This window comes from Melospiza georgiana, chromosome 6, assembly GCF_028018845.1.
Source record: "Melospiza georgiana isolate bMelGeo1 chromosome 6, bMelGeo1.pri, whole genome shotgun sequence".
NCBI lineage: Eukaryota > Metazoa > Chordata > Aves > Passeriformes > Passerellidae > Melospiza > Melospiza georgiana.
The window spans coordinates 16998542-17021366 of record NC_080435.1 but is presented as its reverse complement, the minus strand read 5'-3'; the positions used below and the strand labels follow the sequence as shown (position 1 = coordinate 17021366).

Here is a 22825-nt window from a genome sequence, read left to right as displayed (position 1 = left end):
ATCTCTATGCCCATGCCTAAAAGTTATTAATAGGTACAGGGAGTGGATGTGCAAGATCAGACTGGAATGCTTTGTACTCCCATGGACTGTATCAGTCACACAATGCAGTTGTTTCTCCAACTTGGGTTCAATGTGTGGGTTTTGATTTTTTTTTCTGTTAGCTTTGGGTTTGTTGGGCTGTGGTGTTTGGGGTTTTTTTTTTGTGTGTGTGTTGTTTCTAAAAGAAAAAAAAAAAGAAAAAAATTGTCTTTACCTCCCAAAAAACCCCCAAGAAGTTCACGTGATGTAGAGTTTCAATTGAAAATTAAAAAAGGTTATGGCAGATTTGTCACTTTTGGTGCCTGTGGGTAGAGCAGCTGGTCCCAGTGGAATAAAGGCAAGGATAAAGTCATCTTCTTCATGAATGACATGGCAACAAGGGATACTGCTACCAAAAGCAAAGCCTGCTCCAAGGCAGCTCCTTACAAACCACCAGGGTGAACATTTCAGGGGGAGGGAGCTGAGAGCACAGCACGGGCACTGCAGTCATGTGGCAGCAGCTGACAGGAGGGAAGGGATGCAGTGTTTGCAGTCCTCCAGCCCTGCTGCAGACCTCCTGAGGAAGTGCATGCTTCAGGTTAAGTCAGGTATTAGAGACCCCCTCCAGCAGGCAGTGACCCAGCCAGCAGCACCTCGGGGAGAGGCAAATCCGCATCCTGTGGAAATGGCAGAAGACTGATTAATTTAATCCCATGCTCTTCCTTAGAAAAGATAGTAAGAGATGGTGAGGAGCAAAATTTGTACCAATATACCAGTTTCTTCTTCCTTCTTTGGCAGAGGAAAGGAGGAGCAGATTCCACCACATGCCCACCCCTCCCCTGATCACAGATTTAGCAGAAGGGGGGAGAAGGGCTGTTCTGCAGAGCCTGTGCCTTTGAGGCAGCAGCAGGGCAAGAGTTCAGTTTTACGACTCTTGGCCCCAACACAATTTACCATTTACAAACTAATCCTCCTCTGCTGGAGAGCACAAGGCCTGCTAAAGCTCTCATGTCCACTTCTGTGATTCTCCATTGTCCACAGTGACAGGGAGAAGGCGAAGACCTAATCGGTGTGTAATTCAATCGCTGTCCAGGCTGTGTCACAGCACAATGCTCTGCTTGTAGTGCCACGGGCTGAGGCAGCCAGCTACTGTTATGCCCCACAGCAGGTGTGAAGAATGTCACTGGCTCTGACTGTGTGCTGCCCCTCTCTCCAGGTCCATTGCTGACACCCTGTTCACTCACCACTTAGAGGCTGTTTTTCCTACTGGCAGCAAGCTCATTGTCGGCTCTCTGGTGAAAGGGCACTCTCAGTATTTTTGACCCTGAACTGGGAATTCCTGCACAGCATAACATGGGCCTCATATAAAGTAAACCTCTTTGCTCTCCAGATCCCCTAAATATGAAGGCCTCCTAACAAGCTCTTTACTTCCTTAGTCTTAATTCAGCAGTTAGTAAATTATGATCTACCACACCCAAATTGTTTCACTCCAATTTTCCTCATCACACAGGACACTGGGCATTACCACACATCCTTTAGGATGGTTTAAATCCTTGGTATCTAATTACATCTTAACCAGCAAAAGACAGATGCTTCAAAAAATTCCTACCTACATGTAGGTTGTTAAAAACCTCTGGAATACCAAATTAAATGTGCTGCCACACTTAAATATAGGGCCACTCTGAAAATGGCATTTGGTTTGGTTTTTAGCAAGAATTCACTTCACCAAGATTTGAAAAGCTGCACTTTCATTCATCTTAAGCTCAAGGAAGCTGAGGAAGAGAAGTGCAGAGGAAGGAGGCAGGGGAGCAGCTGCCAGGTGATCAGGAGTGTGGGTATCAGCCAGCCATGCTATCAGGCAGGTAAGGAGACAGCACAGAACTATTGCTGGTACATCCACAGGAGCATCAGAGGATGTACCAGCAATAGTAGCTCCCCTGGCACAGAGCTACACCACACACTGCTAACAGTTTTGTTTCTTTCCACATGTAACATTGACTTGTCAAAGGGATGTAAGAACAGAATGAACACAGAAACACCCTACTCCTAACACATCTCTTTCCTTAACAGCCTTGAGAATTTCATTGATGTAGAGTTTCTGGTACTATTTGTCCAGTTTCTTAATTTTCACATAGAAGCAAACCAAATAGCAGGAATACCTGATGGAAGAGCTACATTGGGACAGAAATTGTACAGGCCTGTACAGCTGCAGATTTTCATCCAAAAGAATAAACAACCAAAGTCAGCTGCATAACCTTACCAACTCACGAAACAAATAAACCAAAATGGAAACAACTTCCCTGCCACCACATAGGTAACTTTAAGTCAATATATTTGACTATCTAGACTATTTCTGTGCAACTGTACCCATGAATTAATAGTTACCAATCTTACCTAATCCTGTAAAGGGATGAAATACTTTTTCACACTTGCAAATTCTGTGAAGGCAGTGAGCAGATGAAGAAAGATGATCCAGCTTCTTACCACTTGCTACAGAAAAGTTCATAATATTCATTATTCAAAATATGAATTGGACATCTGTATTTACGATGTTTAACAAGTCTTGCTTAGTGTGGAAGCCAAGCTGCTCATTTCACCCATACTCATCTACTGTCATCATCGACGGCTGATTTCCAAACATGGCCAGACACCAGTTTTCATGGCAGGGGTCATGAGACATTCTTGCATCCTGAATCAGGATTCAGCAATGCCATGTGCCAAGCCTTAGAAGCATGCAAAGCATTTACAACCGAGCACCTGCGGAAATCCCATTTCCTGACAAAGAGAGGCCTCTGATATTCATGTTTTCTCCTACTCTTAGGCTATGCTGTAATGAAATCTGGCCTGAATAATCCTTTTACAGCTGTACAAGGAAGTATCCTTGCTTAGCATTTACCCCTCCTTATGGAGGTTCAGTGGAAACCTGGTTGAACAATCAATGAAAATGTCTGAATGAAAAGTGTGGCTGATGGGATATGACAAAAATCACCCACAGGACAGGACACAAAGTGAGTCTATCAGAGGAAGTGGAAGGACTCTGGTAACTTCAATGAATACAGGTAAGAGGATGGGACTTGAGGAGTCACGTTAAACTTGCTGTTAATGCCAACAGTGACATATGCAGACACAACCAGAGAGTGCATGCTCCTGGAAAGGGAGGCCAGGAGCACTGTTGCTAACAGCATGGGAATAATCTGAGAGTGCAGGACAGCATGGGAAACCACTGCTAGGTCAGTGACAAGAGTTGAAGGGGAATAAATTGAAGGAATGCTCTAAGGGACTTGAAAAGGGCTGTTTGTGACGCCAGTGAAGGAAATTACTTTGAACAGCTTATCCTGTGAGACTCCCTGCTCTGCAAGGTACTCCCCACTACCTCTTCTGTAGGTCTGGGTTAACCTTACTCAAAGCTGCCCTGATCTCTTCGAAGGTTGTGATTCCTTTACTCCAAAAAACCTGCATCCTTGTCCTGTCCCTGTCACTCTAATCATGCTGCTGCTTTATCTCTGACACAAATTATCTGTGCCCCGTGCTCAAACTCTGACCTCAAACTCCTGGCCATCACATCTCTATATACCCCCAGGTCATCCTCTCTGCCTCTATTTTCTGGCACTGTTCCCTGTAGCTGCTTCACACCCCAGATTATCTCTGCTTTTGTTTCCCTTCCTCTAGCAGTGTGAGTGTGAAGCCCAGGCTCTCACAGGTAGCAGGCCATTAGCCTGTGCGCTGTTCTATGCCCAATCTCACTTTTGCTGGGCCACTATTGGAGCTTTAAACCAGTGACTACAACCAGCCCTGCTGGTCTTTAGTGGTCCCTCAGTCTCTTTTTGGGAACCATAGTCCATCATGGTACTGGGCAAGCTCTGTGGATGCAGAGTGACAGCCACTGTTCCCTATTTCCACACGGAAATGCTAGAACAACTTTTGCCTGCTGGGTATAAAACCCAGGTCTCCATGGCACACTCCCCTGTTCCTTGCTTGCTGCTGATCAGTCGTTCCTCTGGGTCCTCCAGGGACCTCCCCCTCTTCTTGGCCATGACAGTGTGCATTCAAACAGCTGCTCAGGCTGGATGAAGCACCTGCTCTGGGCAGCAGCAGCTGGAGTTCATTTTGGGTCCAAAGGACCGAGGCCAAGCAGGCTGACTGCATGTGCACTAATCCAGTATCATCACCAACTCCACCAACAACAGGTGCCCTTTGAAGGCGAAGGGAAAAACTATTTGGGGAGGAACCAGAGCTTTATAAAGGACATTATGGGCCAAGTCCTCAGCTGGTACATGCTCAGTTAAAGCATGTACCCTCTTGAAGTTATATGAGTAATGCTCACATACACAACCAGAAGCTTTGGCTCACTCTCAGCGCTGCTTCTCTTCTGTTGTTAGTTTTCCTAAGGATTTTTTACCTCCTCTCCTTGCTCTCCATTGCTCTTCCATCAATACAGAAATTTCCTGTCCCTTGCTTCAGACCAGACAGGTGAAATTCACAAGCTACATATCCCAGATTTCACCATCCTCCTGAGCACAGGTAACACAATCTTACCATGTGTCCTTCAGTCCTGCTTGAGTCCTAGGGCTGGGTCCAGATCATGAGCCTGCAGCAACAGCAACAAGGGCAATCCATTCTGGAGCAAATGAAACCAAACCCCATCAAGGTCCACTAAGAGAAGACTTTCAGCACAGGCATCCTAAGAATTGTCATGCACTTGCTCAAGCCAGGGGTCCCTGTAGGACAGAGCATAATTTCAATGTAGGATCTCTACAAATTATGCAGGAAGAGAAAACAAACGAACAAACAAACAAACAAACAAACCTCTCAGAAACTATTGGCCAAACTGTCTCCAAGGCAAGTTTTATTCTTACTTCATTTTCATTTTGCTGGAAATTTTTTTACCACCCAATACATATTAATCTCTTTTTAAAGTCCCTCTCAGTGTTCTGATAAACACCTGAACTAATGAAAGTCTCTATGTTTCTTTCTTGTCTGAGTCCTGCTATTCTGAGCTCCAGAGGCCAGTTCTGTAAATCTGGTCTCAATCATTGCAGTTACTCTTGTGCTTCTTTGGAGAACCTGGAAGCTCTCTGGAGCCTGAGAATGGAGCTGAATTCACAGATATGGCACTGCAGAGCATGGTTAAAAGCACTCTGCTCACACCACACGAGTAAAAGCAGGATTTCCAAATTCTTGTTGATGCACTATCAGAAGAAAACATGACCTTGCTGCAAGTTGCAGTCACAGCCATCATAACTTTGTATTCCAAAATTTATTTTCCTGAGCTATGCATCTTTTAATTCTTGACTTTTCAAGATTCAGATTTAAGCCACTTTTCTCTCGAACCAGGTCTCAGCTGGGTTATATTACAAAGAGAAGCAAAGTGATGAGACACAGTTGGTAGTGAGAACAGCACAGGCAGAAAAAACACTCTCCAATCCATAACAGTCCCTGACATCTCACCCACAAGTACAGACAAGTGTAACCTGCACTGCATTGGCTTGAACATTTAAACAAGTCTCCAAGAATTTCCCCTGATGAACACAACAGTACAGGTCAGACAATTCCTCACCAAGGATGGGACAGACAGAAAACACACAGGAACCTCCAGTGCTGGAAATGTATTCTCAGCTGCTGCAGACTCACACATTCTCTTTAAGGCTTTACCACAGTTCCAAAGTTGGAAAACACCAGAACATGTACAAGCATACACATAAGGCAACCTTGCACACTTGTAGAGCAGTTTGGTCCACGTACATGCCTGAGGGAACCACTCTGCACCCTTACACTGAGCAGTAGAGATACCTACACATTCCTGCCATTCCCAGGCAAAGCAATAAAACACTGTAACATCTGACAGCACAGAGCTCTCCCTATCCCTCTGAATCCTTGCTGCCGCTTGCTGTCACTGCCCACATTTCACGCAGGCCAGCTGCACAGGATTTATTCAACCAGTTTTAGAGTATCAAAGCTAACTTTTTTTTTTTGTCTTTGCCCCAGGCAGGCACTTGGTATGCAGGATTTAAATCAGAGAACAAAATGTTCTGTGAAATTTGTAAATACTCAGCCCAGTAAATTCTAAATTCTTAAAAAAAAAAAAAAAAGAAACTGGAGTGGTTTAAAAATCAAAAAGTGAAGCATTTCACTGCATCACTGTGGATAATGCCACTGTGTGCTAAAGATCAGAATAATGAACTTACCAAGATTACCAGTTAACGGTGCTGATTGCTTTAAGTGACAGGAGCCAAACATACTCTGAGTTCTACCTTTTAATTCCAGTGAAATCAGGAGAATGTTCAATTCAAAATTCAACAAATGCTCTGCAAAAAGACACTGAAATTGAAAAAAAAACAAATTGTTTGATCCTTGCAGATTAGCAGAGAAGACTTTGTCTGGTACATACTGCCCCAAACTTACTACAATCTACGATATCATAGTAAGGTTTAAAAATGCATTTAAAGCCATTAAAATGGAATTAGGCAGAAGACGATAGGCAAAGACAATACCCCAGGAAAATCACAACACTAAGATAATGAAGATGGTCTAAAAGAGATGCTTTGACCAAAAAGCAGCAATAAAGGGCCATTTGTGACTGAACTAGAAGAGAAATTACTTCATTGGAGTTTAGCATTGCCTTTAAGGTCCATGATGTTTGACTGAAATTATCCACTTCTGCTTTGCCTGATTCACCATCACAGGTTCCATCTTATTCCAAAATTTAAAACAAATATATTGCCGATGAATGTTCACATTAAAATTTCAAATCTCTTTTTTCTCAAGCAGTTTCACCAAGACTTTGAAAGGATTCTTTTACAAAAATTATCATGTGTTATTTTTTGGTGATTACAAAAACCAAAAACATTTAGAATAATTTCCTCTTCACCTACAAACATTTGACACTCCTCTTACCACAACTGTGGCTTCAATTTCTTCTCTCTAAGGCCAAGTAGCAAATGGCATCAGTCAAACCAGTTAACTCCCAGGAGTCCCTATATTAAAGAATAAGGTGCTCCTGGTACTAGCAGGGACCCTATGAACATTGATTATCAGTAGCATACAGCAGCAAGATAATAAATGTTTTCTGGACCTTCATCCCTTGCCCACAGTTTACTTCTTCTTACCCAGATATTCTGAGTATCTACAAAGTGCACCTGCTCATGCAGACCTCAAAGAGGCCTGATGTCCCCTCAAGGGCCACCTGGAGCATTGGGTGCACCTCCTGAAGTTCACACTGCCTGGAAGGCAAAAAAGGCTCTGCCTTTTTCAACGTGTCAAGTCTTATTTTCTCATTTACCCAAGAGTAAGTACAAATTGTAACCCACAGCTGTGGAAAGGAAGTTAGACTAGAAAGGCAAGTACACAAAGTAGACAAATTATGACAGACTTTAGGCAGTTTGGCATTGCGCAACTCCCTTATGCAACACATTGCCTGGGGGAAGCCTCATGTTTTCAGAAATTCCTCAGAATCCCCTTAAATATGCTCCAGTGCTGAGGCCCCGTGCCTTCCACCTGCAATTTCTGACTGAACTTATGATATGCTATAGACAGATTACATGGATGAGCCTTATGTTTGCTGGCCTATGTTTTTTTATAAATGTGACCTGAAATAACAATTGCAGAATCTCAGAAGAACCCTGCCAATTTATAGAAACTTATTCCTAAGCACAGCCTCTTTAGAAAAACCAAAGGGGTAGTATCAGCCAGTAGCACTTGAGTCCAGTTAAAACTCAAGTGTATTTATGAGAGCAGAAATGGAGATGGAAGAGCCAATGCTGCTGGCCAGGCTGGAGCTTCCTTAGCCAGGCTGCCAGTCCTCTGCAGCCACCAGACTGGGAGCACTGACTGCTCCTGGGCTCCAGCTCTTTCTGCTGCCTCTGCCCAGCCCCAGCCATGGCCTTTCTCAGTGCTGCCAGAGCCTGGGCTCCTACAGACATGGTGAGCTGGTAAGCTGAGTCAGGACATGAAATTATGCTGTGAATACAAGGAGAAAAGGCAATGGTGAACAACTCAGTGTAGGTGACTTATCAACACTCAAAATTGCAGAGAGAGTGGTAAGTGCTTAAGAGAAAATAGGGACACACAGCTTCTAGACATGGTTAGCCAGTGGGCACAGCCCAGTTTGACCTGCAGCCCCACACATGTAGGCAGTCACACAAACACAGCCACGTGCAGCTGGGCTTGAGATGCTATGGGAAAGATGAAAGTGGGAAATGCTAACTGGGCTGGGGCACAACAACAGTCACAGCAAGAGTCTGTCAATGCACTTGAGATGCACTTACATCTTCTAGGCTTGACTGCAGAGCTACACACAGACCCCAAATCTCCTCTTAGCACAGAATTTTCCCCCAGGTCCAGGGAAGGGAGAATGGAGCAAAGGGAGAGGATGAGGCTGTCTGAGCACTGTGGCTGTGTAGCAGTGGGAGAGAGCTCCCAGGCAGAAAGAGAAGAAAGGACAGGCACCTAGAGACCAGCAGGAGGGTGAGGGCTGGTGGTACTCATGCAGGATGTGCCCTGTACACCAAAGCCCCAGAGCAGCTCCCAAATGAGAAGCAACAGAGGCTGTCCATCTCCAAATTCTGCTCCTGGAAGGGTCCCATGGTAGAAGCAAGCATTAACTACAGATAATATAACTTAAATACTGCAGAGAAAAAAATAGCATGGATTATAAAACCCTCCTATATGTATTCTGTGACACAAGGTTTAAGATAAGCTTTGCTTGCATTTCAGAAACTCTTACAAGCTTGTCTCCTATGTTAGCTTTAGACACAGCAGAGATCTGCCTGTCAGCTGTGGGCACATTCTGTTTGAAGGACAGATTTCAATCACTGAAGTTTCAAAGAATTCTATACATATCACAATGTTTTATGTTATCCAGCATTTGGAAAGTTCCTCGAGGAAGAACTTAATTGCTGAGGAAGAGAGGCAATGAGCCAACTTCTCAATATCTGAGCCATGCAGACTTGTGCCTGGGAAGCCTATGGAAACAAAGTGTCTGAGATAAAAGTGACAACAGAATGAAAAATGTTGCAACTTTACCGAGCTACTGAAGCAAGGTTTGAAAAAACTCAAGGCAAAGACATGGCTGGTTCCAGTGATGAGAACATCCTCAAACACCTCATCTGACTTCAAACACTGCAATAATGAATGTTTGGCAAACACAAAAATCTCAATGACAGGAAAGAATTTTTGGGACTCCAGAAAAGGAAAGCAAATGAAAACTAAGGTTTGGAGTACTTGAGGTGAGTGCCAAAAAAAAGCATTTAAAAATTATTTCCAAATTTAAAAAAGTTAATCCAAGTATTTTTCAAACAGAATTTCATTATGGTACCTCATTTTATTAAACTGAATATATGCAAAATACATGCAGATCTGACACAGCATAGTAATTTTCAGTACTTATAAACCCAAAATACAGGCCTCTGTCTGTTTTGTTTGACAGCAACAAGAGATTGGCTTCAAAGAGACTAGGCTTTATTTTTGAGCAATCCCTCTCTTGTATCACTAAAACATGCTGATTTCAGAGCACCATAGCAAACTGGTGCTTTCCACTTGGTCAGTGACGAAGAGACAAAAAATATTTTCCAGAATGTCCATGCTGCAGTCTGGTCACAGCACTTTTGCCTCTCCAGGGCCATCTCATGTTTTGCTGATGACCACTTTCAGTAAAAGTCAGTTAAAAGAGGTTATTTTGCTATGCTTACTTAAGTAGTACCAACCCAAATTTCAGGCTTCTTTTTTAGCTTTATGAGTCATACAGTGCAAAAAGGCAACAAAACAACTCAGAAATCTTGCTGGCTCTTCCTCTGTGGATAAATGAAGTAAAAAAGAGAAAAAAGTAGTGAGATGAAGCACCTGTTGAGAGTAAAAAAGTGTAAGAAAAATGGTTAAGGGATTTCAAGTCCAATAAAAGCAATCATGAATTCATGGGTGTTCATATGAATCATTCCTAATTTCCTGCCAGAGAGCTTTGGTTTCACCTAATTGCAAAACAAAATGATGAATGAAGAAGGCCAATTCACAAGCATACATATTGTACATTTATTTGTTTTTTACTTTTTCCTCACACAGCCCTCTGTTTTCATCATGGCTATTGATAGGCACTGAATGAGAGAAAACTCTGGCAGCATTAGACAGACTATTTGCAAAGCACATGAAAAACCCATCACAGCTAGAAAGAAGCAAACAGATGGTAGCTGGAGAGAAGCAACAGCCACAACTCTTACTACCTGTGGTGAAAGAATAAACAGTACCAACTCCAGATCACAAAGTGCAGCCAAAAGAATCTAGCTTTAAATGAGAGATTTAGGGTAGAAAATGGCCAGATACAACTAAATATTTGCAAAGCCCACTGACACAAACAATCATTTCTACTGCACTCTGCCAAAGAATAAATAGGAAAAAGAGTGGAGAGGAGCAGAGAATGTATAGATTTATGTGTAAGAGAGCTTATATTGATGGAATTTTAATTGTAGTTCTGTATACCACACTGGGGTGTTTTGGCTTCCCCCTCTGCCATATACTTTCAACACACTTTAAAATATGTTGCACCATATTCATGCCAAATCATAAAAATGAAAAGATACTTTTCATCAAGGCACGTGCCTGTAATCAACCCTTTGATGATCCTTGTAGGTCCCTTCCAGCTCAGACTATTCTGTGATTGTGAGCTGAAAAGTCATAACTAAGAAACTGAACAAAGTGCCAGCTCCCAGGAATGCTGCATTTCCTGAGGTCACAAGCTTTTGGAGCAGATGATACCTTCCCTAGTCCAGATACAAATAGCATACCTCATGCTATGTAGCAAGAATGCCGATATTACTTTGCCATGGAATTTTTCCATAATACAATTGATAACCATGCAAATGGTGTGTGTTTCCTTTAGTTCTATGAAGCACAAAGCAAAATAAACTGAATGGTGTTCTTATAAAATGAACACATGGAGTATAAAGAATTTTACAGTCAGTTTTCAGATCAGTTCCATGCATCACAGATGGCCTTTAGAACTGCCCTTGTCTCTTAGCTGTCCATCACTGAAATGGGATAACTTAATAATGTTTTCCAAGGCTCCAAAGCCCATTAACACAGAGACAAACCTCTATGAGATGATATGCTCAGAAATTATCATAATAAATGCCCAATTAACTAAATACAACTACGAACTTTTCCATGGGGACACTGGCTAACTTGCTTGTTATTGTTATTTCACACTTCAAGTTATTTCAAGAAAGGAGGCCATAAAGTAATGATTTAGGTTGAGATGTCAATGCATACACACATAGAGGCACCACACTTGCTCCTCTTCCTCCTCCTCTGAGGGAATCAAGGGATTATTCTGGAATAATAAAACAATAGCAACTACTTTACAGGCCAAAACAAGGACAGCTGGAATGGAAGGAGCTAAAAGGTAGCTGATAGAGGTATATCCTTCCAGCAAAAGTCCCTAGTGCTACAGAGAAGAAGAGGATGCCTACTGAGAACTTCAGAATAAGGTCATACATTGCTCATTTAATGACTTTGGGTACTTATTTTAGGCTTGCAAACATTACAGTTATTACTCACATGAAATTTTACCCAAATGCTTAAATGCTGTTTGATTTTTAAAGTGAAACTCCTAATTTAACTACAACGTGAAGGATCAGAACTAAAAAAATGGATAATTAGGATAATTACAGCAAACAAAGAGGACTGAATAGCATATGAGATGGAGGCAGTGAACAAGGATTATCTAAGTTTCTCATGAGCAATGTTCTCATATCTCTACATGACTATTGTCAGATGATGCATGCTGGGCTCTAGGCAGTCAGATCCAATAACAATTAAAACAGGCAATGGAAAATGATTCTGCCCTTAGCCTCCTGGGCTGGTGGGGGAGTGGTTTGCTACAAAAATATTCCACAAAACAGCGCATAACATCGAGCTTACTAAGCAAAGTCACTGAAGAGAAAATTATTGATTTCGAAGGGTGTTGAGATTACTCATATTTCCTCTCCATTGGTCAGAATCTATTAAAGGTAAAGAAATGTTCAAGAAATGCCGAGCTCCATCCACGTGGTAAAACAGTTGAAAAAATCAGTAACGTGTATTTGAAGTTACTGTACAAGCTGAGGGTTACTGGTTACTAAAATATTGGAGATAGTTTAACAAGCAGAGGTAGGACCAGTTCAGCATCAATATTTTTAGCACTAAACCAAAAAACCTATAGAATTTACCCTGTAGCCAAGATATACACATACATTGCTAAATGTCCAGGACTTCTCAGAGCTCACTCCCTCCCATAAGGGAGGTGAGAACATGCCTCTGCCTGCATGTTCTCACCAGCCACTCTGGCCTCAGCCCAGCCTGGCCACAATCTCAGATGCTGCTGCTGGAACCAGAGGTACTGGAAAAGGGCTCAGCTCTTACATTAGAAGAGTTTTATCCATGGTTTTTCTATCCCATATAGACAATTGATTAGAGACAGGAAGCAAAGGAGAGCCAGCAGGTTACACTGTCTCTGCACAGCTCTGATGTCAAAGAAAATGAGAGGCAGCAGCTGGGACTTTGCCAAGAACCAAACTGAGGGAGCTACAGCATCCTGATCTGCTGATGCCCTGACCATGTGTGTGCAACACAGCACAGCTTCTGTCCCTTGGGCATGGGTGTGTAGCACAGCACAGCTTCTGTCCCTTGGACATGCTCTGCACCACAGCACACATAACTGCACATTGAGCTGTTGGCTTGTAGCCTGCCTAGGAGAGGCAAGCAACAAGAATGTGCATTTCCTAAGTTCTGCTTCTGATTGTCTTCCCTGCTTTCTTCTATTATCCTACTTATATAGGAAATACTTTCACTTCAGTTGTGTTGCTCTGTTTGGAAAGAAAATGAAGACATGTCAAACACACAAGTTTATGTTTTCCTTTTATGTTTGTAGGACCATCTTGGGACATCCCAAACCTGTGACACATGTACATATGTAATCATAAACCACTGAAGAGAAAGTACATACTGGAATGTTTTATTAAGAACATTATTAATAAAGAAGACTTTTCCTCAAGTCAATCATAGTCAGATTCAATGCTTTAAAACCACTTCTTCAGCACAAGTGTGCGGTACGACTTCAAGCAGAGGCCAAGTTAACACATCTACTTAACTGTTAAGGTAAATCTTTTATGTCAGTGATTCATTATTCACGCTGTTTGCGGGCACCCGCGGGCTCTCCGTGCTGTTCGGAGCTGTCTGCGCTCCCGGCGCGCCTGCCCAGGGCCCTGCACACACGGCAGTCCCCGCCGGCCCCCCCGCATCCGCACACCCACATCCTCTCCTCCTCCTCCTCCTCGCTGGGCGGGCGGGCGGCGGCGCGCAAGGTGTGTCCCAGGTGCCCGGCTATATCAGGCGGCACGGCGGCGGCACAGCGGCGGCCCCATGGCGGCGCCGGCCATGGCCGAGCCGCGCTCCAAGCGGCCGCGGGTGACGCTGCCCGCCTGCCCCGCGCACCGCCCGCTGCCCGGCAGCCGCGTCCGCCACGGCTTCCCGCCCGCCGTGGAGGAGGCGCTCTGCGGCCTCACCGGCGCCCAGCTGGAGCTGCACTACTGCCTGCAGGCGCTGGTAAGGCGGCGGGCCGCGCACGGCCGCGGGAGGGCACGGCGGGCTGCGTGTGCCCCTCTCCCACCGGCCGAGGGGAGAGCAGGTGCCAGAGCCCGGCTGAGGAGGGTTTAGAGGCGGGCAGGGACAGCACAGCGGTGCCCGTGTCCTGACCCAGGGGTTTGGAGGCTCTCCGGGCTGCCCGGCCCGCCGGCGGCAGCGCTCCTGCCGAAGCCGCGCCGCGGCCGCTGCGCCCGCACGGCCACGGAACAACGAGGAGGGTCCGTAACGCGCGGGCTGTGAAACAAACGAGCGCGCTTGTGTTTTGGGTAATTCACAGAGGGCCTTTTGCCCGGGGAAAAGGGACAGAAACCGGGGATGCTAACAGCTTTGGAGTATATTTGAGTGGGTTTTCCCCCAAACTTTTGTGAATAGTTGTGTGTGGTTAACAATAGTCTGTGAACATCGTGGATGGCTTAGGGTTTCTTGCTCCACAGGAATGAACTTTGGACATGAAATCATAAAAGGTATCACTGATACCATGTCAAATTCATGCAAGAATTCTATCTGGCTACATATCAAGTGTTAAGGCAAACATATAACTTAACAGAGACATTAAAATTAAAAAGTCAAAATTATCAATGCCGTAACTTCTGATGGCAAGCATCCACAGAGAAGCAACACAAACTATATTCAGTATATCCCCAAGATCTTTCAATTGAGTTTGGTATCAAGTTAAAGTTCAATGAAAATTTAAGTATACAGTAAAACTTGTTAAACCTATGTAAGAAAAAAGTTGTAGTGATTGGCAGCTGGATGGGATGGAGAAAGCTCAGAAAATGACTGTGGATAAATCAAACCTAGAAATGTGAACGTCCTAAATAGTGAATTACTGACACAAAAGATTTACCTTAACAGTTAAGCAGATGTGTTAACTTGAGCTTCACTTCAGGTTGTGCTTCACACTTTCACTGAGGAACTGCTTATAAAACATTCAGTCTTGGCTGTGCTGTCAACAGAAACAGGAATGAGTGACTTGAGGAAAAGGTTTCTGCAAATAAAGCAATGAATGTTCTTAATAAAACATTCCAGTATGTGCTTTCTCCTCAATGGTTTATGGTTGCATGCATATGTGTCACAGGTTTAGGTTATCCCAAGAAGGCCCTGAAAATATAAGAGAAAAACATAAACTTGTGTGTCTAACATGTCTTCATTTTCTTTCTGAACAGAGGTGAAATGAAAGTATTTCCTATTTCAGCAGGGTAGTAGAAGAAAGCAGAGAAGACAATCACAAGCAGAACTTAGGAAATGCACATTCTTGTTGCTTGCCCCTCCTAGGCAGGCTACAAGCCAACAACTCAATGTGCAGTTATGTGTGCTGTGGTGCAGAGCATGTCCAAGGGACAGAAGCTGTGCTGTGCTGCACACCCATATCCAAGGGACAGAAGCTGAGCTGTGTTGCACACACATGCCTAAGGGACAGAAACTATGCTGTGCTGCACACACATGCCCAAGGGACAGAAGCTGTGTTGTGCTGCACACACATGCCCAAGGGACAGAAGCTGTGCTGTGCTGCACACCCATGCCCAAGGGACAGAAGCTGTGCTGTGTTGCGCACACACAGTCAGGGCACCAGCAGATCAGGATGCTGTAGCTCCCTTAGTTTGGTTCTTGGCATAGTCCCAGCTGCTGCCTCTCATTCTCCTCACCATCAGAGCTGTGCAGAACCAGTGTTCCAACCAGTGTAACCTGCTGGCTCTCCTTTGCTACCTCCCTGTAATACTTCTCTTTATGAGACACCCATACCATGGATAAAATATTCTAAATATAAGAGCTATTAGATCTGTTAGTATGGGTAAATATGGCAGGGGTTTAAGTTGTTACTTTCTCATACAGAACAAGGCCAGCAGATGATTTAGGGTTGTAATATTTCTGAAATTAAAGAATGGCCTGGGTTAGAAAGAACCTTAAAGATCATCAGGTTGCAAACCCCCTGCCATGTGCAGGGACACCTTTGCCAAGACCAGCCTGCTCAGGGCCAGCTTCTCTGGGCAACCTGTTCTGGTGTCTCACCATCCTCACAGTAAAGAGTTTTTTCCAAATACCTAATGCAAACCTGCTCTTTCAGTTTTAAGCCATTCCCCCTTGTCCTGTCACTGCATGCTCTTATAAAAATTCCCTCTCCATCTTTCTTGTAGTCTCCCTTCAGGTACCAGAAGGACACAATTAGGTCACCAGAGCTTTCTCTTTTCCAGGCTGAATAAACCCAATTCTCTCAGCCTGAATAAACCCAATTCTCACAGCCTTTCCTCACAAGAGAGGTGCTCCATCCCTCTGATAACTTTGTTTCCCTCCTCTGGACTCACTCCAACAGATTTATGTTCTTCCTGAGATGCCTTCCCAGGCATGAGTTAATATATTGTATTGAAGGTGTATAGTTCAGTAGCAGTATCCATTAGTTTGAAATACCATTGTCCATAATAAAACTGAGAAACAGATCTAAAGTTGTGCTAGTATTTGCCTCATCTTTCTCATACCTTTGAAAGCTAACTTTTGACTGGAATGCAGGCCTGCAGGGATAAATTTTATGTTCCCCATTCTGGCAGTATGTTTAAAAAACAAAACAAAACCCCTCCCCAGAACACAATTACAAAACAGACACATGCTAACCACTCATAAATAAAATATTCTGAAGATCTCTTAACTGCTACTGCAAGAGCAACATCATTACTACAGTTGCCTGACCAATATTAAAGGATAGAAGGAGTTCTAGTAGAAGTATAGATTTTTCATTTCATACTCTAACTACTCACTTCATTTATTGTAGAAGTCAGATCAAGGTCTCCAAAGTGATTGTGCTATGTAAACAAAATACCTTCCATTGGAAGGATCTCCCAAGTTCTGTTAAAGCCACATTCTGCTGCAGGTGAGTCCCATATCTGGCAGATCTTAACACTCTTGTTTTTTGTCCTTAGGGTGAATATTTTGATCAGTCACATGTGGCTCTACCAAATATTTCGAAGTTCTTCCTGCATCAAGCTCTGGAAGAGAGAGAAGCTGCAGAGGCACTGATGAAGTATCAGCAGGAAAGAGGAGGCCATTACTGCTCTAAAACCATCCAGGTGGGTAGTAGTCAACAAATTTTCAAGCAGCTGTGATCCATTTAACTTAGTGAATTATATTGTTGGTAATCCAGATCTCTGCATTCACCCACTATTAGATTTCCAGTTATAATTTATTTGGCATACTTGTGTACATGGTTTTGTTCTTGATTGTGATGCCTAGAAACTGTCACACATACTGTCCTAACTCTATGGGGTTGCTTTCCAGCCCAAAAGAATATGAACAGTTTTCCCCTTTCCTTTTACTCAGCTGGACACTGCTGTTTCCAGTATGCTGTAATGGATTATGACCCCTTAAATTGTGTTGAAACAGCCCACTTGTCTCCTTCACACTGATCCTAAGTGGAAGCTTAGACATGACTAACACTTAAAAAGAGTGGTAAGGAAGGAGAAACATCCAGCTTGGGGCAGTAATTAATTTCCTAAATTAGAGCTCATAACAGAATTTGAACTGTCAAAGATCTAACTTGGGCTTGCAAAGGTACAAAGGAATAACTCAAATGTTTTCAGGAAAAAATAACCCACCTCATTTGTTTAAGACCAAGAGGCTGCTTCTCCTCTACCAAATTAGTTAATGCAGAATGCTCCTCTTTTGTCCATCATAGCAGTTAAGCTGTAGAAAGTAAAAAGACTATTGTTAAAATCTTTTTTAACATTCAGTTTGCATCAAGGATGAGCTTAGGACTTCCAGTACCTAAAGGAGGGCTACAGGAAAGAGGGACAAGGACTCTCTCAGTGTTAAGATGAGGGATAACAATTTTTAACTGAAAGAGGGCAGATATTTAGGCTAGATATTAGGAAGTCCCTCTTCACTGTGAGGGTGGTAACACACCAGAAAAATTTGCCCAAAGTAGTAGAGAATGCCCCATTCCTGGGAGTGTTCAAGGCCAGGTTGGATGGGCCTTTGAGCAGCCTGGTCTAGTGGAATATAGCAAAGGGTTGGGACAAAATGATTTTAAGGTCCCTTCCAACCCCAACCATTCTGTGATTGGATTTCCTGGTGTAAGAACCCTCTTCAGGCATAGCTGCTGCTATGTAATTCTGTTCCTTGAAGAAGTGCTTGGATTCTGCCACTTGTGTTTAAAGCCTGCAAAAAACAATAGATGTACCAAAGTGGAAGCAATTGTTGCAAAATCCTAGTACAATTTTTATAGAGCACCAGGTTAAGTTGCAGGAATCCATTGATGAATACAGATACATGAGCTGTTCTTTTGAGTAAATACAATTCTGTCTTTGTTTTCAGAAACCAAACTGTGATTATGCAGTCGGTCTGATGAAAGCCCTGGAACTAGCAATGGTACAATGGAAAACTATGCTACGATATTTTGAAGAGCTTTATGCCTTGAGTGTTGAAAATGCAGACCCTCATAGTGCAAGCACTATCAAGAAACAATTTATTGGGCCCAAAATCCAGAAGATCAAGCTGATGGGAGATCTGCTGACCAATGCTCGCAGGCTTGACTGTTCCCAGGATGGCAGAAATAGTCTTGGGGACTATTTTATGGACCGGCTGCAGAAAGAGTTCAGGACCACCATAGAGCCAGAGTTCAGTGATCACTGCAGCCCCTGCCCACCTCTCCAGCAGTGCACAGGAGCTGCAGAAGGTCTGAAGCGACCCCAGAGAGAATGCTCCCAGCACAGAAATGGCATAGGGCCAATATATGCAACCATACACTGCACCACCATGCTGCCACAGTGTAATGATGGCACAGCAGCAAAGGTGAAGCAGGGCAGGGAGGGCCTTTAATGCCCAGGCTGCTGCAGCTACAGGGCAGCTCCTCAGACAAACCTGTGCTGAGGGTGGAGATGGGACCAAAACTCTGGAGACACAATGCTCTGTCCCTCCTCCTGCTTTCCACCCCATCCCCTCATCCTGTGCAGAGTCACAGCTCAAAGTCTAGCCCGTACCACTATTTGCTTTAAATGATAGCAAGGTCGCCAGCTAGATTGTCACATTTATCTATGCAATTCTTCCTAGAAGCCAAAAGTTCTTAAGATTTTTCTTTCCCTAAATGATTAATAGGATCAGTTAGTGCAAAATATTTTAAGAAGATATATATATAAATTTTATTAAAACAAGTAAAAGAGAAATCACTGCACCTTTAGTGCAAGGAAACTTTTACATGGCAGAAAATCCAAATATTTAGTTTTATATTACTGAATATATAAATAGTTAGTTTTATATTACTGAATATTTTACTATTCAGTATTTTAAATTACTAACAGGTATGGTAAAATAATGAACTTTTTTAAAAGACTCATTCAAAAACAATGTGGTTTTTGTCTTATTGCTATCATAGTAGCCATTTAAATAAGTAGACTAATGCATTTACTGATCAGCTATTTCTAGTGGTATACTTCAGGATGAAGGATGCAAACATTTCCTCAACAGTGGGAATAAGAAAATGTGCTGATTTCTTTGCAGTTATTGCCTAGTTGGCTTTTCTCATCCTCAGAAAGCAGATGAGAGAGAAAGTAGGAGTTCTCATTAGATGGGAACTTTAGAGGTTCTAAGGCATATTTTGCAAGTGTCACAAAAGAAAGTAGCTCCTTGTCCAGACTTAACATAGGATGATTTCTTTAATTATAATAGAGAGCCCTATCTTAGCTAGCTCACTAAAGGCATTACTGTGGCACTCCTGCTACTTCTTATATTCCCTATTTGGTCCCAAGTAGGGGCATGAGATCCTAGTGAAAAAACAGCACACTTAACTAGAATTGCATCAGAGAGAATGGTCACTCATTAGTTTTGCCTTTCAATTAGGGCAGTGTTAGCCAGCTTGGTTCAAGTGCAGAGGTGTCCAAATTCCTCTCATTAGTCCCCTACCAGAGTGCCTCATTCTGTCCCCTGGCTCCCAAGGTCACCCAGGAAGAGCAACTGGCTAGATCAGCTGCCTGCAGTTAGGGATTTTTTATCATTGTATACATCTTTTATGCAGTTGGGATTTGATTCATTGGAAGACTGCCTCACACTTTTGTATAATACTTTGGCTGAGATTCCTGTTTTGCTTGAAAATAAATGCAGTTCCATGTCTGTATCTCCAGTGTTCCTCAATTCACCACCCAGGCATGCTGGTATTCTTCTCCAAGAGATTTTGCATATGTACACAAAACTGGGCCAGTATTTTTCTGCATCTGAGGAAGTTGTGCATGATGGGAGCACAGAATGAAAATAAATGCCAGAAAACTGCATTATTCTAAAGCACTTCATAATTAAACATTTTTAGTAAACTCTGATACAGCTACAGTTAAGTAGCAATTTCTGCAAAGCTCACCTTCTGTTGGTGTTGTAACATGGGACAGAAAATTTCAATGCAGATGTTTTCCCAGTCTTTTCTGTGACTGTGGTTCAACTTTGGGGTGGGGATGGGGAACACAAGCACTTTTAAAACAACCTCTGTATTCATTTATAAAAATACTGCCATGTGCCACAGCAATAGCTCAAAGCACTTTTAGAATCATGCTAGATTTGCCTGTGTTGAGATTGCTGCTCTCTAATACAGCAGGAGTCTAAAATATATTTCCATCTGGGCTAGATTCCATCACCCATCCTCATGCTGAGCATACCTTATTCAACAATTAGTTCCAGTGACTGCAACTCAACATGAATAAGAGCAATGGAATCCTTCCCCCTCAGTATTAAAATACAGCCCACTAAAGTGTGACCAGAGCAAAGCTACTAACTGAATTCTAAACTAGTGCTGTATAAAACTACTCCATGTACTACTAGTAATGTTTGACCTACTTGTACAACAACCTTCACCTTTTAAAAGGTGAAGATCTGAAACATAGTTACAGCTTCCTCGATGGTTTAGAGCATTTAACAAAGTCCAACATAACAAAGCACCCGACTTTTACATTTTTCAGAGCCAGACTTACTTGCCTCTAATTTTTCCATGAAGTAGTGCCATGTCTGTTTCTCAGACTTCTCATGTTCATCTTCTAACCAAATGTATCCACACACTCTAAGAATTTAAGTCTTTTTCTCTCCCTTTTCCTTTGCCAGAACATGTTCTGAGCCCTCTGCCTCTAAAGACAATTCTGTTAATTCCAGATAAACTCACAATCAGCTGTTTCCCCAGCCTCTATCCTCTGAAAAAGAAAAGAGAAATCAATCCATTACTGTAGATAATAAGCTCTTCTTGTCCCCATGATGCTTCTGCTGAGAGGGCACACACACTTGTGAGTATGGTCTCAGATTTAACAATACCTGTCAGGTGTGCATAGGATGAGTCTATCCATGTTTCTCAGTGTAGGAAGTACAATCTGCTTCTGCCTTCCCAGCTTACTTTACAATCACATCCTGAAAAACAATATATCAGAGATGAATGTAGAATATGTTGAGGGCAACAGCTGTTATAGAAACTTTGCAAATAATCTTTTTCTGCTGAATGCTTGTTGAGCCACACTCCCTGCATCTGTACTTCCAAAGCAGTGCCCAAACAATCCACACAACCTGGGACCGCTCTGAATAGCTAGTGTAGCACCAGTACCGTAAATATAGTATCCAAACCGGAAGCTTAGAAGAGACCTATCTTAACTGAAATATGAGTTACAGCCCCAGAGGTTTTCAAAGAGGTTTAACAATAGAATCCTTGTAAAAGCTTGCCATAAGCACCACCTATGGTTGCCTGCTCTCAATTCCTTAAAAGTTTCCAAGTGGAGATTATTCTGTCCCTCATCCTCTCCACTATGGCCACACAAAACCCAGAAGAGCATTCTCAGGGTTTGTTCTTTGCAAGGACATTTTTTCAGGCCTCATTGTAGATGGCAACATCTTTCTGGACAAACCTGTCTTTGGGAATGAGACTGGAAAGTGTATGTTAGTGGTGGCACCAGCAGGGAATCACAGAATCAGAATTGTTAGGATTGGATGGGACATCTGGAGATCAGCATGTCCAAACCCAAAGAAGTGTCCTCAAGGGCACCTTCACTGGAAGACTGCTGTGTGGAATTTACTCTGTGGTCATAGCCTTCTCCTGACCTTTTCACTTGGAGGAATTAATGCACTTGAGCCCACATTCATGGGCAATTATTGGCAAACTCCCTGTAGTACTTGTCCAAGCCCCACTGTTTGTTACTACTTTGCCCAAGCTAACCCCTACTCACTCATGTCCATGAATGTCTTTTCCTGGGGTCACATATAAGCTACAAACACACAGAGGCAGAAAAGGCTACAATACCGACTAAATATTAAGTTAAATTACCTTTTTCCAAAAATTAAGCCAATGGTCTGAAGATAGTTTAAGTGTCTTGAGTGGGTTACACTGCCAGCACAAAGCCTTGATATCCCATTTTACATGTTCAGTTGTTACAGCACAAAACTCTTTCTCATTTAAATTTATTTTATGTTATTGTGTACCTTGCACTATTTTGAATACAAATTATTTTACTTTGTTAGCTGTTCAATAAAGATTTAAAATCAACTATCTTTATTCCTTCTGGATCAAAGAACATCTGTAATAACATTGAAGTGTCTCCACAAATTTGCCAGACACAGCTGGGAGATACATTTCTAAATGTGTAGGGATGGTCAGTAGCTGATCTCCCTCCTTGGGACATATTGCTTTTCAGCATTGGGTACACTGAAAGAATGAATTTCTACATATAGTTTTATCTTTAAATAAAACTTATCTTTTAGAGATAGTGACAGAATGCAACTCACAGTTCTCATCTTGGTCTGTACTCAAAGATATTTAGGTAAGTAGAAAATGGGGAGTGCAGATTAGGAATTTTTTGCCAAAAAATTTTACCAAAAAACAAATTGTGTAACAACAAAAGAAGCCATCATCATGGCAGCCCATCTGAGAAGTCACAGGGACTGGGAATTGATAATTGATGGATGTTTTTACCTTTTGCGATTATGTCAGTCAGCCCCTTGTCCCACTGAAGACAGAGCTTTGCTGCTCATTTTGAACAAGCTGAAATTTCGCCAACATTTATAACTGCAGAACAGAAATTATTTTTAGCTTGTGGGACATTAAATATATGCACTACTCTTTCAATCATAAAGTCAGTGAAATCACACAGCTGAATTGCTGAATTCCCCTGAGAAGAACCTAATTTCCCTTCTCAAATGATACGCAAAAAAAACCAGAGTAAAAACTCTGGCACCCTTGAGAGACGTGACCAAAACCCAT

At 42.7% G+C, this 22825-nt stretch overlaps 1 protein-coding gene and 1 long non-coding RNA gene across 3 annotated transcripts in view; one reads left to right on the top strand and one right to left on the bottom strand.

The window, feature by feature from the left end:
* Positions 1 to 220: 220 nt before the first annotated feature.
* Positions 221 to 22825, bottom strand: part of LOC131084833 (uncharacterized) — a 23732-nt gene continuing 1127 nt past the window's right edge. The window contains exons 3-12 of one of the 2 annotated variants that reach the window (XR_009114592.1): positions 22538 to 22630; positions 20896 to 20988; positions 20565 to 20777; positions 17211 to 17298; positions 16377 to 16620; positions 10230 to 10290; positions 8283 to 8585; positions 6204 to 6336; positions 4555 to 4736; positions 221 to 695 (exon numbers count right to left, since the gene is read on the bottom strand). This is a non-coding gene — a long non-coding RNA (uncharacterized LOC131084833). The remainder of the gene's footprint in view (positions 696 to 4554; positions 4737 to 6203; positions 6337 to 8282; positions 8586 to 10229; positions 10291 to 16376; positions 16621 to 17210; positions 17299 to 20564; positions 20778 to 20895; positions 20989 to 22537; positions 22631 to 22825) is intronic. The other variant, XR_009114591.1, reaches the window with a different exon arrangement.
* On the top strand, positions 13420 to 18957 carry LOC131084832 (ferritin light chain-like). Its single transcript, XM_058026587.1, has 3 exons — positions 13420 to 13587; positions 16539 to 16685; positions 17929 to 18957. The coding sequence occupies exons 1-3, from the start codon at positions 13420 to 13422 to the stop codon at positions 18430 to 18432; spliced, it is 819 nt and encodes a 272-aa protein (XP_057882570.1). The 3' UTR covers positions 18433 to 18957.